This window comes from Canis aureus, chromosome 18 (assembly GCF_053574225.1).
Source record: "Canis aureus isolate CA01 chromosome 18, VMU_Caureus_v.1.0, whole genome shotgun sequence".
NCBI lineage: Eukaryota > Metazoa > Chordata > Mammalia > Carnivora > Canidae > Canis > Canis aureus.
In genome coordinates, this window is record NC_135628.1 from 53911243 (window position 1) to 53927630 (window position 16388).

General features: G+C 34.9%; 1 protein-coding gene across 8 annotated transcripts in view; it reads left to right on the forward strand.

The window, feature by feature from the left end:
• Positions 1-16388, forward strand: part of NRF1 (nuclear respiratory factor 1) — a 136415-nt gene that overhangs the window by 54921 nt on the left and 65106 nt on the right. For all 8 annotated transcript variants that reach the window (XM_077857314.1, XM_077857316.1, XM_077857317.1 and 5 more), the window contains 2 exons: positions 3965-4079; positions 7363-7489. In XM_077857314.1, the coding sequence (XP_077713440.1) occupies positions 3965-4079; positions 7363-7489 (242 nt within the window). The remainder of the gene's footprint in view (positions 1-3964; positions 4080-7362; positions 7490-16388) is intronic.

Genomic DNA, 16388 nt, shown 5'->3' on the forward strand with positions numbered 1-16388 from the left:
CATTGTGGTCTGGAATAAGTGAGTGTACATATAACTGTAATAACAATTTCTCATGGAGTATTACTTACATGTCCGCCATGATACACCCACTGATATGTTCTGGTATCTTTTACTTTATTCCATTTTGTTAAAAAACAAAAACTACTCATGAACCACCAAAGAACAGAAACCTGCAGTTTAAAAACACTGCTGAAGGATATACCCAGGAGGAGAATGAGAGGGCAAAGATGGGCACGTTTTCAACTTTACTAAATATTCCAAATGCCCTTCCAGATCACTATATTAATTTACATCCCAACAAGCAGCATGCTAAAGTGCCGGTTGCTTCCAGTCCGTACCATATTTGGACTTGTTTTTTGTTTTTTGTTTTTGCTAGTCTAATGAGTATGAAATAGTATCTCATTGTTGGTTTAATTTGCTCATCTCTGAGCGAGCAATTCCGGCCAGTGCAGAAGATGAGATAGAGCACCATTTCAGATCTTTATTGACTATTTGCTTTTCTTCTTTTGCATATTTCCTCTTTGTGCCTTTGTCCAATCGGGTTGTGTCGTTTTTCCCAATTACTTTGTAAGAGTTACTGATAATGTTTTTCAATACTATCCTTTTCTCGATAGTATGCATTGCATTTATTATCTTCTCCCAATTTGTTGACCACTCCTTCCCCCAATTTTTTATTATTTCTTTTTGTCTATAAAGGTTTTAATTTATATTATTGTGAAATTTATCAGTCTTTTACCTTTACTGTTAATCCTTTTGGAGTCTTACTTAAGGAACTCTTACCCTTAAGTGTATAAATACTCTACAACAGTTTATTTTAGAAGTTATAAAATTTTTTGTTCTTGTTGTTTTAATTTAGCTCTTTAATTCACCTGGAATAATACATTTCTGTATATGATATAGAGATCTAGTTTCATTATTTTTCCATACAGTCATTTGTCCCAGTACCATATTTTTAATAGTTCATCCTTTTCCCACTCTGTCTTCTGACATAAGAAGGTGTTTGTGTTCAGTTGCATTGGTTTGTCTATCCTTCAGCCTGTTCCATACTCTTAATGACTATAGCTTTATAGTAACTACTGATGTTTGATAGGATGAGTTCACCTTTTAAAATTCTTCACAATAATTCTAGCTAATCTTGGCCGTTTGTACTTCCATTTAAGTTTTAGGATCAGTTTCTCAAGTTCTAGAAAAACCCATGCCAGGATTTTAATTTGAATTGTATTGAATTTATAAATTAATTAAGCATCATTATTCATAATAGCTAAAACTGGAAATTACCTTGATGTCTATCAATAGGATAATGGATAAACAATGATTTATTTATACTCTGGAATATTACTCATCAATAAAAAGGAACAAACTACTAATATATAATAATATGGATAAATCTCAGAAACATTATTCTAAGTGAAAAAAACCTTACACAAAAGAGTATATATTATATGATTCCATTTATTTGGAGTTCTAGAATAGACAACTAAAATAGGGTGAAAAAATTCAGAATTTTGGGTACTTTATTGTAGTGGTGATATTATTATATATCTTGATAGGAGATTGGTTATCATAAGTGTCTGCATTTTCAAAATTTATGGTACACTTAAAATTGAATGTACACTTAAGATTTTGTACATTGCATTATATGTAAATTTTACCTCAAAAGAAAAACTTGTAAAGAAATACTGAACTCTAGGTAATGATATTTTTACTGAATATTTAGGGGAGTCATACTGCAGTTTACATGAATCAGAATAAGAAAAATGATATGGCTTGATGAATGGATAGAAAGATGGAGTGCATGGCTGGCTCATTAGAGCACGTGACTCTTGATCTTGGGGTTGTGAGTTCAAGCCCCACATTAGCTATAGAGATTATTTAAAAATCTAAAAAAATCTTAAAGAATTAAAGAAAAGAAAGATGGATAGGTGCATATAGTAAAATGTTAATGGTAGAGTGGTAGATATGAATATTCACTAAAAAATTCTTTTAACTTTGTTCTGTATTTGAAAGTTTCAGTAATAAAATGTTGGACTCCTACAACTCCATAGAGCACAAATAAGCTAATTAAAAAATGGACAAAGGACTTGAGTAGACATCTCTCTAAAGAAGACGTACAAATGGCCAAGAGGTTCATGAAAAAGATGTTCACATTATTTTTTTTTCCCCCTCCCTCGATGTTCACATTATTAATCATCAGGGAGATGCAAATCAAAACCACAGTGAGATGCTGCCTCACACTGTTAGAATAGCTCTTATAAAAAAAAAAAATAGATAAATATCAGCAAAGAATGTAGGGAAATTGGAACCCTTGTATGCTGTTGGTGGGAATATAAAATGGTGCAGCCTCTATGGAAAACAGTATAAAGATTCCTTAAAAAGTTAAATAGAACTATCCTATGATCCAGCAATTCTATCTCTGGATATTTAATCAAAAAAATTGAAATCAGGATCTCATAGAGTATTCACATTCCCATGTTCATTATTCATAATAGCCAAGATGTGGAAGCAGTTCAAATGTCCACTGACCGATGAATGGATAAAGAAAATGTGGTGTAGATATAAAATGGAATATTATCCAGCCTTTAAAAAGAAGGAAATCCTACCATATACAACAACATGGATGAACTTTGAGGACATTATGCTAAGTGAAATAAGTCATTTACAGAGGACATATACTGCATGATTCCACTTATATGAGGTACCTAGTCAAACTTAGAGAAATAGGAGTAGAATGGTAGTTGCCAGGGACAGGGGTGTGAAAATGAGAGTTGCTCTTATGCAAGATGAATAAGTTCTAGAAATCTGGTATATAACATTGTGCCTATTTAACTGTATTGTACACTTAAAAAAATTAATATGTCAGATCTCATTAAGTGTTCTTATCACAATTAAAAAAATAAAATCCTAGAAAAAATGCATCAGTAAGATTTTTTATGGAAAGGAGAGGAAAATTATTAATTTATTTTTTTACTTGCTCTGGGGCTCTTTAGTGGAGTTTATTTAAGTCAGACTGATTATACTACCAAAAATACATGTAGAGAGATTTGTCTGGATTTTCAAAAAGGCTTATTTTAATTGAGCCCCTTAGACCATATATAACATATATAAATGTGAGTAAACTTAATTTTCATGTAAGCCTATTACAGGGTTTACAGATAAGGATAAAAGTGGGTCATCTGCTTAAAAAGGAAAAAAAAAAAAGGAATGTCCTTGATATGTTGAGATTCCATGAATCAGAGACACCAATAATTCCTCTCTTTTAGTGATTAGCTTCAGGGCAAGCCAGACCAACTTTTATTAATATTTTTTCCTCAGAGTGGGATAGTTTTCATCTTTTTCCTGCCAGCATGCTTTTATCAGTTTAACTTTGTGGTCAACAATGCCATTTTAGGCACAATTCTCAGATATATAAGAAAAAAATTTCCCATTAAGGTAATATTCTTCCAGATAGTCTTCTTATGTGTGGTAGTATTACTATTTGAGTTCCAAGTATGAGTGATTATCTCTGACTTCCTTAACTTGGCACTGTCCACTTGGCAGTGTCTTGGGGTAATGGAAAGAGGGGCACAGGGTTGGAAGTGAAATTTGAAATCTGTGATTATTTTCTTTTGGCAAGCTCTTCCTCTCAATGCTGCAGTTTAATCTAGCACCTCTGAAAATATTGCCTTCGCAGTATGGGCATGCTAGCAAAACAAAACAAAACAAAACATAACGTTATATCAAATTTAGCTAGTGTATGGTGGGGAGGTGTTTAAGTCAATCACTTTTTAAGATTCATTGTAAGTTTTATTGGTAAATGAAAATATGATTCGTGGTGAACAATAGCAAAGTATGTTGATAATATCAGAAACATTTTATTTAATGAGAACATATTAGGAAATAAATGCTACCTTTTTTGTACCTTTATTTTCTGTCTTATACAGCTAGCAGGCTTTGCCTGATCTCAGCACATGCGTTATTATTTTAGGTCCTGTGGGAATGGCTGCTGCTGCTGCTGTGGCAACAGGAAAGAAGCGGAAACGGCCTCATGTGTTTGAGTCTAATCCATCTATCCGGAAGAGACAGCAAACACGCCTTCTTCGGTGAGGGCTACCTTCTCCATATTGTTGCTGTTCCTCCAGTGCTTCGTGATGTGAATGAGAGTTAGAACATACATTACTAAGTACACCAAGGATGCCAAGTTAGAGTCCTTGATGGCAGAATTAGACTTGAAAGTACTCCTATGGAATTAAATAAATGAAACTAGAAATGATGAACAAATGTAGAATATCACATCATTTCATTCAGAGAAAGTTTTTATGCCTGCTCTGTGCCAGACATTGCTGTAGGCCTCGGGAATATAACCATGAACAAAACAAATTCCCTTAAAGAACTTATATTCTAGTGAAGGAAAAAAGAAAGTAAACACATATGTAATGTATCAAATGAAGATAAGTACTATGGAAGAAAAGAAAATAGAGTGAGGGGGAAAAAAGGTCTGGAGGAGGATACAGTAGTTTCTCTTTTTTTATAGAGATGGTCTGGGAAGTCCTCTTTTTTTTTTTTTTTTAAGGCTCTTTTTTTTTTTAAAGGTTTTATTTATTTATTCATGAGAGAGACACACACAGAGAGAGGCAGAGACACAGGCAGAGAGAGAAGCAGGCTCCATGCAGGGAGCCCGACATGGAATTCGATCCCAGGTCTCCAGGATCACGCCCTGGGCTGAAGGCAAGCGCTAAACCGCTGAGCCACCTGGGGATCCCCTGGGAAGTCCTCTTTGATAGGCAACCTTTGAATGGAGACCTAAAGTAAGTAAAGGGACATTGTTGATGTCTAGGGGAAGAGCTTTTCAGGCAGAGAGAAGAGCAAGAGCAGTTTCTGAAGTGGGATAGAACGTGATAGTCATATTTGAGGAACAGCCAGGGAGAGAATGACAGGAGATAGCATCAGAGCAGTAGTAGAAAGCCACATTTTGGAGTCGTTGGTCCACTATAAGGGTTTTGACTCTTGTTCTGAATAAGATGGAAAGTCAGTTGAAGGCTTTTGACCAAAGCAGTGATATGGTCTGATTTATGTTTTCAAAGAAACTGCCAGGGTACTGTTTTAAGAATCAAATTTGGGTATACAAGAATGGAAGCAGGGAGAGCAATTAGGAGATGATTGTAGTAATCCAGGCCAGAAACTATAGTGTTTAAAACCAACATAGCAAAGATAGTAAGAGATGGTCAGGTCCTGGATGTATTTCAAAAGTTACCCTTAACATAAGTAATTGATGGATTGGATGTGGGGTATGAGAACAAAAACAGGAGTAACGGGTGACCTCAAGATTTTTGGTCTGATTACTGGAAGTATTGAGATGATACTTATTGGAAGAAGGACAGGTATAGAAACGAGTGAGGGTAGAGCATAATCAGGAATTTTGTTTTGGACAGATTAGGCTTGTGATACCTCTTACCTATTAAGTGGAGAAACAGAATAAGCAATTGATATATAAGTCTGAAATTCAAAGGAGAGATCTTGCTGAAAGTGTCTAAGTCTTAGATCTTGTCTAAGACTATGAGACTAGAAGAGGTCACCTAGGGAGTGAGTGCCACCTGAGGCCTGATGCACTCTACCCTTTAGAGGTTGGAGAGATCAAAGCAATGAGCAAAGAAGTCCAAGAAGCTATCAGTGAATCAGGAGGAAAATCAAGAGAGCAATATCCTAGAAACCAAGTACAAAAGTGCTTTAAGAAGGAGGGCATGTGATTTGTCAAATACTGCTGGCAGGTTGAACAAGATGCACATTGACCATTAGATTTAGCAACATGGAAGTCATGATTGAACCTGACAAAAGCATTTTCAGTGGAATGGTAAGATTGAAAGGATTGGAGTGTCTTCAAATTTCTTGTTGGTATATGGTCCTTTGCTCATTTCTGTTTTTCTGAAGAGTTTGTAGTTTGCAAATGAAGATTATTACACAGGTGTGGTACATGGAGGACTTAATATTTGATGGTTGCACAACATGCATTCATAAGGAATAAGAGGGGGTATAGCTCAGTGGCAGAGCATTTGACTGCATAAAGAATAAGAAATTTCATCTAAAAATATTCCAGAAGTTTTTTTCTTGTAGTGTTTTAAATATTATATCCAAAATTTTAGATGTTTATTGGAATGTTGAATCCAAATGGAGTGCCAGTCCATGTAAATGATATGTGACAAAAGCTAGAAAATACGGTTTATACTAAGAACAGAAGAGGAAGACTATAAGAAACTGAAGGAAAAACCCAAAAGTACTGATTGGAAGCTTTCAACAAAGAGTTTCTATACCACCAGATAGATCTTCTCATTTCTTTTAATGACAGGATAGGCAGGAGTAATTAGAATGTGTTATCTATAGAAATGTCTTTGCTATAAGGGGCATAGAATGACAGTACATACTTTTGGAGAAAGATGGAAAAGTAGTTATGTTCCATTTGTTTCATTTGAATTAATTACTCACCAGTCTCTGGAAAGAGTAGACTATGTTCCCAGAAGAATTATGGAATGTAGACTTTAAAATAATCTCCCATAATTTCAGAAGAAAAGCCCAGCATTTCTGTTTCATCCGATGTTGATATATTTGAAAAAGCTCTTTGACTTCTACCTCATTTTTTTTGTTGTTGTTAAGATTTTATTTATTTATTCATGAGAGACCCAGAGAGAGAGGCAGAGACACAGGCAGAGGGAGAAGCAGGCTCCATGCAGGGAGCCCGATGCAGGATGCGATCCCGGGTCCCCAGGATCACACCCTGAGCCAAAGGCAGGCATTAAACTACTGAGCCACCCAGGGATCCCCTTTCTTCCTCATTTGTAAAATACTGCAGGACCAAGAATTATTATTTATATGCAGTGAAAATCTGGAAATGACAACATTTTGAAGTTGTATTTCTGGATTAAAACTATGTCAGTGAGACATAAACAAGGACTATGTCAGTCAAAGAAATTAGAAGCAGGTCATTTAGGTCCCCTTCAGTAAGCATGGCGATGATATGATGACGTCTACAAGAAAGGGTCTCAGCAGTAATTATTACTATTATAAGTAGCAGTAAGAGAAAACCCCTTTAGTGTTACTGAGATCGGGAAGAATTCTACTCTCCACGTCTGACGTTGTGTCAAGGCTGTGTGCAAACTTATAACCGACCTTTGGATCAGTGGGCTAGTCATGGCTCTAGGACAGAGGCATGCACATATTTCTGCTGAACAGGGTATTCAACTTCACATTCCCCTTTTCATATTTTAGGTAAAAAAAAAAGACCCATATCTAATCAGAATGAATTTTCTGAAGTCAAAGTAAATTTTGTTTCCATGTCACTATAATTTCTGTTTTCTTTAATTGTTTTTATTCTCTTTTCATTCTCTGATTCAGGAAACTCCGAGCCACATTAGATGAATATACTACTCGAGTGGGACAGCAAGCTATTGTCCTCTGTATCTCCCCCTCTAAACCCAACCCCGTCTTTAAAGTGTTTGGTGCAGCACCTTTGGAAAATGTGGTAAGAATATTCAGCTACGTTCTCAGATACTCTTTGCTTTCTGTGGGTCGTTGTTCGTTCTTTTGGTCCTCTGTCTAGTACAATAGCTGTTACTTCTGTGCTCCCCTTATCCGAAGGTGGGAGTGGGACTGGTTTTCAAGCTACTTTATGTAGATCAAAATAAAAGGGATTATTGGTTTGTACTTACTATAACAAGATATTCTATCCTATCAGATATTCCGTCTGAAAGATACCTTGTGTCATGCAAGGAGAAAAAATGGTGTTATATTTGTTAAGAAACCAGTGCAGGATTTTGTAAGAAAATTACTGATTTACATCTGGAACCAAGTGGGAGATAATTCTAAGATGTAGACTTTGTGAGGCAAACCTCAGGAAACATTTTGCTGATTGCTGGTATTTTAGTTACGTGCTTAAAATCTCTTGCATTTCTTTGAAGAATTTATTCGACATTCTGCTTCAGTTTTGAAAAATAGTTGAATATTTTGATTGCCTAACTATCCATAGCTAAGTTTATAAAGATAGTATTTTACCTTTGCATACTTAATACTATGTGACCTACTTTTTCTCTAGCCAAAATAACTGTGAATTGTTAGTAGAATAACAGTCCGACCAGATTTAAATTGCATTTTGTTTTTATTACAATAACATTTGTTAGCTAAAGGGACATTTATTGGATTTCTCCCGTATTGAATATAGACATTTCAGGACTTTAGAACTGATTAGTAAGCAGTTGAAATTTTGTTTGTTTTATTGTTTTTTTTTCCACATACAACTGTTGTGGTTCTTTTTCAACATTTTTGAGTTTTGTTTTGAATTTTGCTAAAAATTCCTAAGGCCCTAGAATTAGGGTGCATATTAGAACCTTTCCTTAGAAGAGTATGGTAGACGACTTTAAGAGTCTAGTTTTTTGTCTCTTTTTTCCTTTGTCCATTTGTTTCATTTCTTAAATTCTACATGAGTGAAATCATATGATGTCTTTCTCTGATTGACTGATTTGACTTAGCATTTTACCCTTTACATATATCCATGTTGTTGCAAATGGCAAGATTTCATTCTTTTTTATGGGCTGAGTAATATTCCATCACATATTACAATATTATAATATTCCATTATACATGTATATATATGTATATACACACACATCACCTCTTCTTTATCCACTATCTATGGATGGACACCGGGGTTGCTTCCATATCTTGGCTATTATAAATAATGCTGCAGTAAACATAAGGGGTACATATATCTTTTCAAATTAGTGTTTTCATTTTCTTTGACTAAATACCCAGTAGTGGAATTATACAGGCCATATTTTTGACCATGGCACAGAACATTTTGAACTTAATATCAAAAGATGGACAGGAAAAATTTTTCAGTCACATGGAAATTTAAAAATACTTCTTAAAAGAAAAACTTAATTTGCAGACTATTTAGAAATTATAAAAGCAAAATTTTAAAGTTATGATCTGAACCACTACTCAAAAGAATATCCATTGCCTTAATTTTTTTATATATATAAGGAAGTTGGGAAAGAAATAAACTTCATCTAATTCAAGAAGCTGGAAAATGAGTCTAAGAAAAAAATAGAATAAGTAAACATGTGGAAAAAATTAATGAGTTTGTGAGCAGAAAAAGTAGAATTGTTATATTCAAGAAATGATGCTATGCAACGTCCAATGAAATAGAAAAGCTTCTAGTATGCTAGTTGAGGAAAAAGGAGAAGAAAGCAAATATATAGTCTTAGAAATGATATGAGTTACAATTGCAGGTAAGGAAAGATTGAAAATTGTAAGGAAATGCTGTGCATTAATTCTGTTGTTATAAATTAAGAACCTCAACTAAGTGGATAATTTAGTAAGAAAATAAAATAACTAAAATATATCTAAACCTCAGTAAAACAATAAACATGTACAAAATTGAAAAAGTAATTAAAATGTATCCCTCAAAGGGGACACTGCTCTGATTATTTTGGATGACTTCTGTTAACCTTCAAGGTACAGAATATTCCTTAATATACACTGGTATACAGAGTGGCATTAAGTAATTAGAACCCATTGTTTATCATAATCAGTACACAATATGTTGTACATAATCTCTTGTTAATAACAGTTAAGGAGATGATTTAGATGTCTAATATTTATTGAATGCTTACTGTGTTCTAGGTATAGTTATAAGCACTTTGTATAATCTCATTTAATAATTTTAAAACTGATTTGCATTTTGTCCTCCTGCCTGAAGCTGTCATTAATCTTCCTTTATGCTTTTTTAGCTAGAGGCTACTGAGAAACTCTAGAAAAATTAAAATTCAATAGGGATGTTCATCTTTGGAATATGGATTTCAGAATCAAGATTGTTAATTTTATTTAGAGTTTGTTAAAGGGAATTGGAAACATTACTAGGTCTTTTAATAGTTGATATTGTATTTTGTTTTTTTTAATATTTTTCAGGTTTCTGTTTATTTTTCCATACTGTGTTCTGCTGATATTACCTCCTTGTCCATAATTAGGGTATATATATAGCAAGGCACTGTAAACAAAATTAAATGACTCACAAAAAACTGGAAAAATGTTTTCAAGTTAATAACAGCAATTATGATTTATTGAGTATTTTTAATATGTCTGTTTTCTGCTAAACATTTTATATTTATGATTTTAAGTAATCATTGCAATAACCCTATGATATATATGTCTTATTATTTGTGCTTCACAGATGTAGAAATTTGAGGGTTGAGAGCTTAAGTATTTTGTTCAAGATCACACAGTAAGTAGCAAACTAATGATTAATATTCTAAATATATAACGAGCTCTCAAAAATCAATAAAAAATGTGAACAGATGAATAATAAAGACCCAAAGATATGTTTGAATATGGATTAGATATTAGATGATATTAAAGAATTCTGATATTTTTGTAGGATGTGATCATTATACTGTAGTTATGTGTAAGAATGCCCTTATTTTTCCAAGATGCATGCTGAAGTATTTAGAAGTGTTGCAGTGTCTAAAATATACTTTAAGTTGGGGTGCCTGGATGGCTCAATCAGTTAAGTGTCTGTCTTTGGCTCATGTCATAGTCTCAGGGTCCTAGGATCAAGCCCTACGTCAGGCTCCTTGCTCAGTTGGGAGTCTGCGTCTCCTCTCCCTCTGCACCCACCGCTCCCCTCCTCTTGCATGCTCTTGCTCTCAAAATAAATAAATAAAATCTTTAAAAAATAATAATAAAATAAAATGTACCTTAAGTGGTTAGCCCCCAAAAATATTGCGTGTGTGTACAGATAGCAAATAAAGTAATTATGCCAAAATGTTGACAATTATTGAATCAGAGTGGTGAGAGTAGAAGCATTTATTTTACTGTTCTTTACATCTTTCTGTATATTTAAGGTTTTTCATTTAAAATCATATTTTCAGACGCCCAAAGACAAAAGAGAAAAGGACATAAACAGAAGGAGGAAGAACAGATGTCAAAATTTTCAAAGAAATGGAAATTAAAACAGCCATTTTACATTGCTTAGGTTGGTAAACATGGTAAAGATATACAATTTGCAGTGTTGGTATGTCAACCAGGCAGTTTAAATTGGTGTAATTTTCTAGAGGGGAGATTGGCAACTAGTATAAAATGTGCCCCAAATGTACACTTTTTAACCCAGCTTCCTTTTGAAATTTTATCCTAAGGAAATAATTGGTTAAATGAGTGAAGATAGATGTACAAGTATATCAGTCACTGTACTCTTTATAGCATTTTTTTTTAATTGAAAATAACCTAAATGTTCAGAGATAAGGGGTTAGTTAAATTGATGACTCATCCAGAGGTAGGACTGCTACACTGCCATTGTATAATGATGACATTGGTCTTTCTATTAATATTTTCAGATCGAGATGATGTACTAGGTGAACAAAATTATAGAACCATAGAGTTTGGTCCTGCTTTAAAAGTCAGTCTGCATTTTATACATGTTTATGGAATTGTTGAATACAGAGGATTGTTATAACTAACATTTGTATAATATGGCAGATTTATAAAACTTTGTAGGTTTTTTAAAAAAGATTTTATTTATTTATTTGAGAGAGCAAGAGAGCAAGCAAGAGCACAAGCAGGAGAAAGGGAGAAGCAGGCTCCCTGCTCAGAATATAGAGCTCAATCCCAGAACCCCAGGATCATGACATGAGCCGAAGGCAGACACTTAATCAACTGGCACCCAGGTGCCCTAAAACTTTATACATATTCTCAGTAAATCTGGCAGTAATCCTGAGATGTGCGTGTATGATTATTTTCATTTTGCAAGAGAATGCTAGCTCAAAGAGGCTGAGCAATTTGCTCAACATTTCCCAACTTCTGAAAGATAGAGCCATTGTCGAAATTTGGGTTCAAGGTGATGGAGTATTACATCTTTCATAGATTTGTCCAGGGTATTAAATATGGGGTTTTAAGTTTAATCTCATTTTCTAAGTCTTTGCCTCCTTTTATAAAAGGGAACAAATAGAACTACCTTCCAGTTCTCAACAATCCTGTGTGTACTTACTATAAATGTATGTTCATTTGTATGATTATTTGACTAACGTCTATCCCCAGCTAGACTGTGAGCACCAGGATGGGAGGGACTGAGTTTGCTTTGTTCTCCATTATGCTCCAGGAACCATACATTGCCCCTGCCACGAGTAGTTGCTTAGTAATATTTGTTGAATGAATAAAGCATCTTCAAACATTTGGCAGCACTCAGCAATAAAGATTCGGTTTCTAAGTTCTGATCCTACATTGGATCTCAGTTGAGACCTTGAAAAGTAAAGAACTGTGAAGTTAGTTTGTGCCATTCTTTATGGTGCTTGTTCCAGTTTGTAATTATATATTTATTTTTATGATTATTTTTTGTTCATCTTCTCCACTAGATTGGAATATGCATAATAATGGACACTGATGGATAAATTTGCTTTCTATTTTGTCCCTGGCCCACCCTTAGCGCAGTGGCTAACATATAGGAGATGAATAAATGTTTGTTTGATGGCTGGCTGGCTGGAGGAACTACTGGGTTCAGAGATCACTTATGCCATGTCTATATTTGTAACGTGAGGTAGTGAAGTAACTTAAAACTAAGCTGATCTCTTGGAAAGGGCCTTTGACTTTGATGTAGAATGAGATTCCCTTAGTCAGAAACTCAAGGTTTTTTAAGTTGCTTGGGATCTAGACTCTCAGATCTAATGTTCTCTGCAGTTTAAAACCGTTGTCTTCTTAAGCCTCAGCTTTTTAAAACAAACAAACAAACAAAAAATAAGTTAAAAGACCTCCAGAACAACTCCATTGTGTGTTTTGGCCCTTTGGAATATCCTTTTTAGTGAAGGTGTGGCTCCCACCTAAAAGGCAGCATTATTAACATTCAGACAAGCTCATTCAATTTTGCCTCCATATTTGTGGAAACTGTTTTTAAGCTTTGAGTTTTTGAGTAGTTACCCACATTGATTTTTCCTACATGTGGTTCAGTGTCCTCATGTGTAAAATAAGGATAATACCTACCTCACTGGGGAACAGTAGAAATTAATTAAAGTTGATTATCATCCCCCTATATATGTTTATAGAGAGCTGGCATGAAGAACATTGGCAAATGGTAGGTTTTTCAAGTTGCTGTGCCCTGAGAGCATTCTCTTGGCTTACTGCTATATCCCATACTTTTATAGGGTCGGTAGGAATAGGCCCAGAAATATTTTGTTGAGGAATAGAGAAAGAATTTCCATCCTTTTCCAGAAGAACTTCAGGAATTCCTGGAGGTGGAGCTCTTTCCTTGGAGTCTAATCTGTAACATTTAGATGGGGATACACTGGATATGACTAACCAGTTCTACAGGTACAGAAATTAGTCACAGGCACAGAGGCAAAAGGTAGCCCTGGCGTTGTCACCAGCTTCTCTAAAATCATCCTTCGGTCTTTAATTCCATTTTCCCAGTAGATGAGTGGGAGAGTTGGTTGTGATTTCTTGTTCTAACTCATTCACTTTTTTATATAGGTTTTTAAAAATGCCTGCAAGTTACAGGAAATGGGGAAGCATATTTAAAAAATAGTAAAGTAGAAAATACCATTTGATTTCCTCATATGTGGAACTTAAACAAATGAAAAAAGAAAAAAAGTGACAAACCAAAAAACAGACTCTTAACTATAGAGAACAAACTGGTGGTCACCAAAGGGGAGGTGGGTGGGGGGACAGGTGATATAGGTGATGGAGATTAAAGAAAACATTTATCATGATGAGTACTGAGTAATGTATAGAATTGTTGAATCACTTTATTGTACACCTGAAACTAATGTAACACTATGTTAACTATATTGGAATTAAAAATTTTTTGAATAGTGAAGTAAAAAGTTTTCATTTACTTACATATTCAGCAAATAACACTCTTAGATATAAAGTATAAGATAAAGAATCCGTCCTTTGAGGTTTCAGGGTCCAAAACTAGAAATCCAGGGAGGGAGGAGAAAATTAGAGATCTGGACTGAGGCAGGGGAGAAAAGAGGCTGACATTGGGGCTAGAGAGAGAACAGGGTGAAAGCCAACATAACTTCATGGGCCACAGCCTGTGGTCTGGCTCCATGCCAAGCATGCTTCAGGATCATGGGTCTGAGAACAGCTCTGCACTGGGGCATCTTTTTATTTTATACCCCAGATGACAACATATTTTTAATCTCAGAGAAGTACATAGGTAAGAAAAAAATTGTAATCTTTCATAGGACCTTCCTGAAGACTCATCTTTTCTCCAGAAAGTCTTCAGGTATACAAAAGAATTATGGTATCTTGTCTGGGATTGTTTTTGCAACCTGACTAAAGACCCATTGATGTTACGGTTGGAGCAGCCAATTCCTAAATCCTCAGCAAGCACATTCCATGCTCAGAACTCTAATGGCTCTTTGAAACACCCTAAACACTCTCCACCTCTGGCAACTAGGAGAATGTTTGTTATATGTCATCTGCACATATCCGAATATGTGAAATATTTCATAACATAGGTAATGATAGTGATGTCATACATTAGTTGTATATGGTATATTTAACAATATAAGTGATCATTTGATTTTGTAGGAATTTAAAAGGGTCAAAGAATTATGGCAAGAACACCTAGGAATTTTTCTTACAGGGAGTGGAAATTGAGTTGGGCCTTGAAAGATTTTTTTATAGGAAACAGAATTAAAGACCCAGAGGTAGAAAAGAACTTGCTAGATGAAAAAGTTAGTGAGGAAACTGGCCAGCTCAGAGAGTGCCATTCTCATAGTCTACAGGGCTGGGCAAGCATGACTGTATCTGGTGGCCCCGGTGGAGTATTGGAAAAGTGGGGAGTGATTAGAAAGGTTGAAATGCTGGGCTTAGAAGTTTAGACTTCATCCTATGAGATGTGGGGAACTGGAGAAGTGATTTTGAGAAAAAGACAAATGATAGAAAAGTGGCTGAACATACAGGCTTTGGAGCTAGATAAAAATTAGTTTGATATGCAGCCATATTACTACTATGTACTAGCTATATGATTTGGGTAAGTCACTTAAGTTTATTAAGCCTTGTTTTTCTTAGCTGCACAATGGGTATACTAGTATTTTCCTTATAGAATTATGTGAGGATTAACTGAGATAATATATGCAGTGATTGACACATAGTAAGTGCTTAATAAATCATATTTAACTATCATAAGCCATTATTTCAGAAGTTAATTGATTTATTTATTTTCATGCAGCTCCAAAGGGGCTCAGATATTTAAAAAAAAAAATTTTTTTTTTAAAGTAATCTCTGGGCTCAAACTCACAACCCTGAAATCAAAGAGTTGCAGGCTCTACTGAGCCGTCAGGCACCCAGGGCTCAGATATTTTATAAATGGGAGTGATATACAGGATGAATTGCGGGAAGAGAGCTTGGTAGGCAGACCAGCTGATTTTGTTTTTAAGTGGTTTTAATTTTGTAAAACCAGTTGGTTGTATGAAGTAACAAAGGCTTAAGCTGTGGTTTTTGGAATAGAAGATAGAAGTTGGAAAAACAAACCTCTACATTATTGTGTCTATGACATGATCAGTTATAAGCTGCACCATCATATATGTACCATGAAGAAAGAAAAACCACTGACAAAGTCTGGCACAGTGCTGATCACTTAAAATTTTTATTTTACACTTATTGAGAGAACTCTTTTAAGCTTATTTAGACATAGATTTTAATAGTATTGCATTTTATATAGTACCTTAAAAAGGAAAATGAAAGTGAAATAAATTGGTATTCCTAAAACTTCTCACTTTCACAATCCAGTGCTTCTGAATGACTTCTTATTGCAAAGTCATCATCATCTGTGACATTTCATGTAATATTGTCCTCTGTGCCATCAAGAGCATGGGTGGTGCTGCATGTCTTTAGGAAGTGCTCTGCTATAGTCTCTAGACTTTTTTCTAAGATGCAACAAGTTTGATGCTGGTGCTTCTTGATCTTACTAGAAAGATCCCTGGGGAGATGATCTAACTGCAACCAAGACTCACATTCCTTTCTCAAATGGTTTGTTGATCAAAAAGACAAGGGATTGCAGTCATGATCCTAGGGAGAAAAGCCATGTTCACAGGTGTGCAGCCTGTGACAGCTGTGCCCCAAGTTGCCTCATCCACAGCAATTTTAAGATGTATCCTGATTTCAAAGCACTGATAAATGCAAAAGAATATGTACCTCAGAATTGAGAAGTCAGATAGAATTGAAGCGCTAGCTTGATCACTCTGGGAAACTTTACCGAATGACCTTAAAAACACTGTGGTCACAGCTGAAGTTATTTTGTTGTAAATTACTCAGAGGAATGCTCTACCAGCAATTTGTTTTTTTTGAAACTCAAGATATTTTAAGGAATTATATAGATCTGATAAGTTTAGCAAAGTGCCTGGAGATGAATTCCTAGAATTTTACTGATC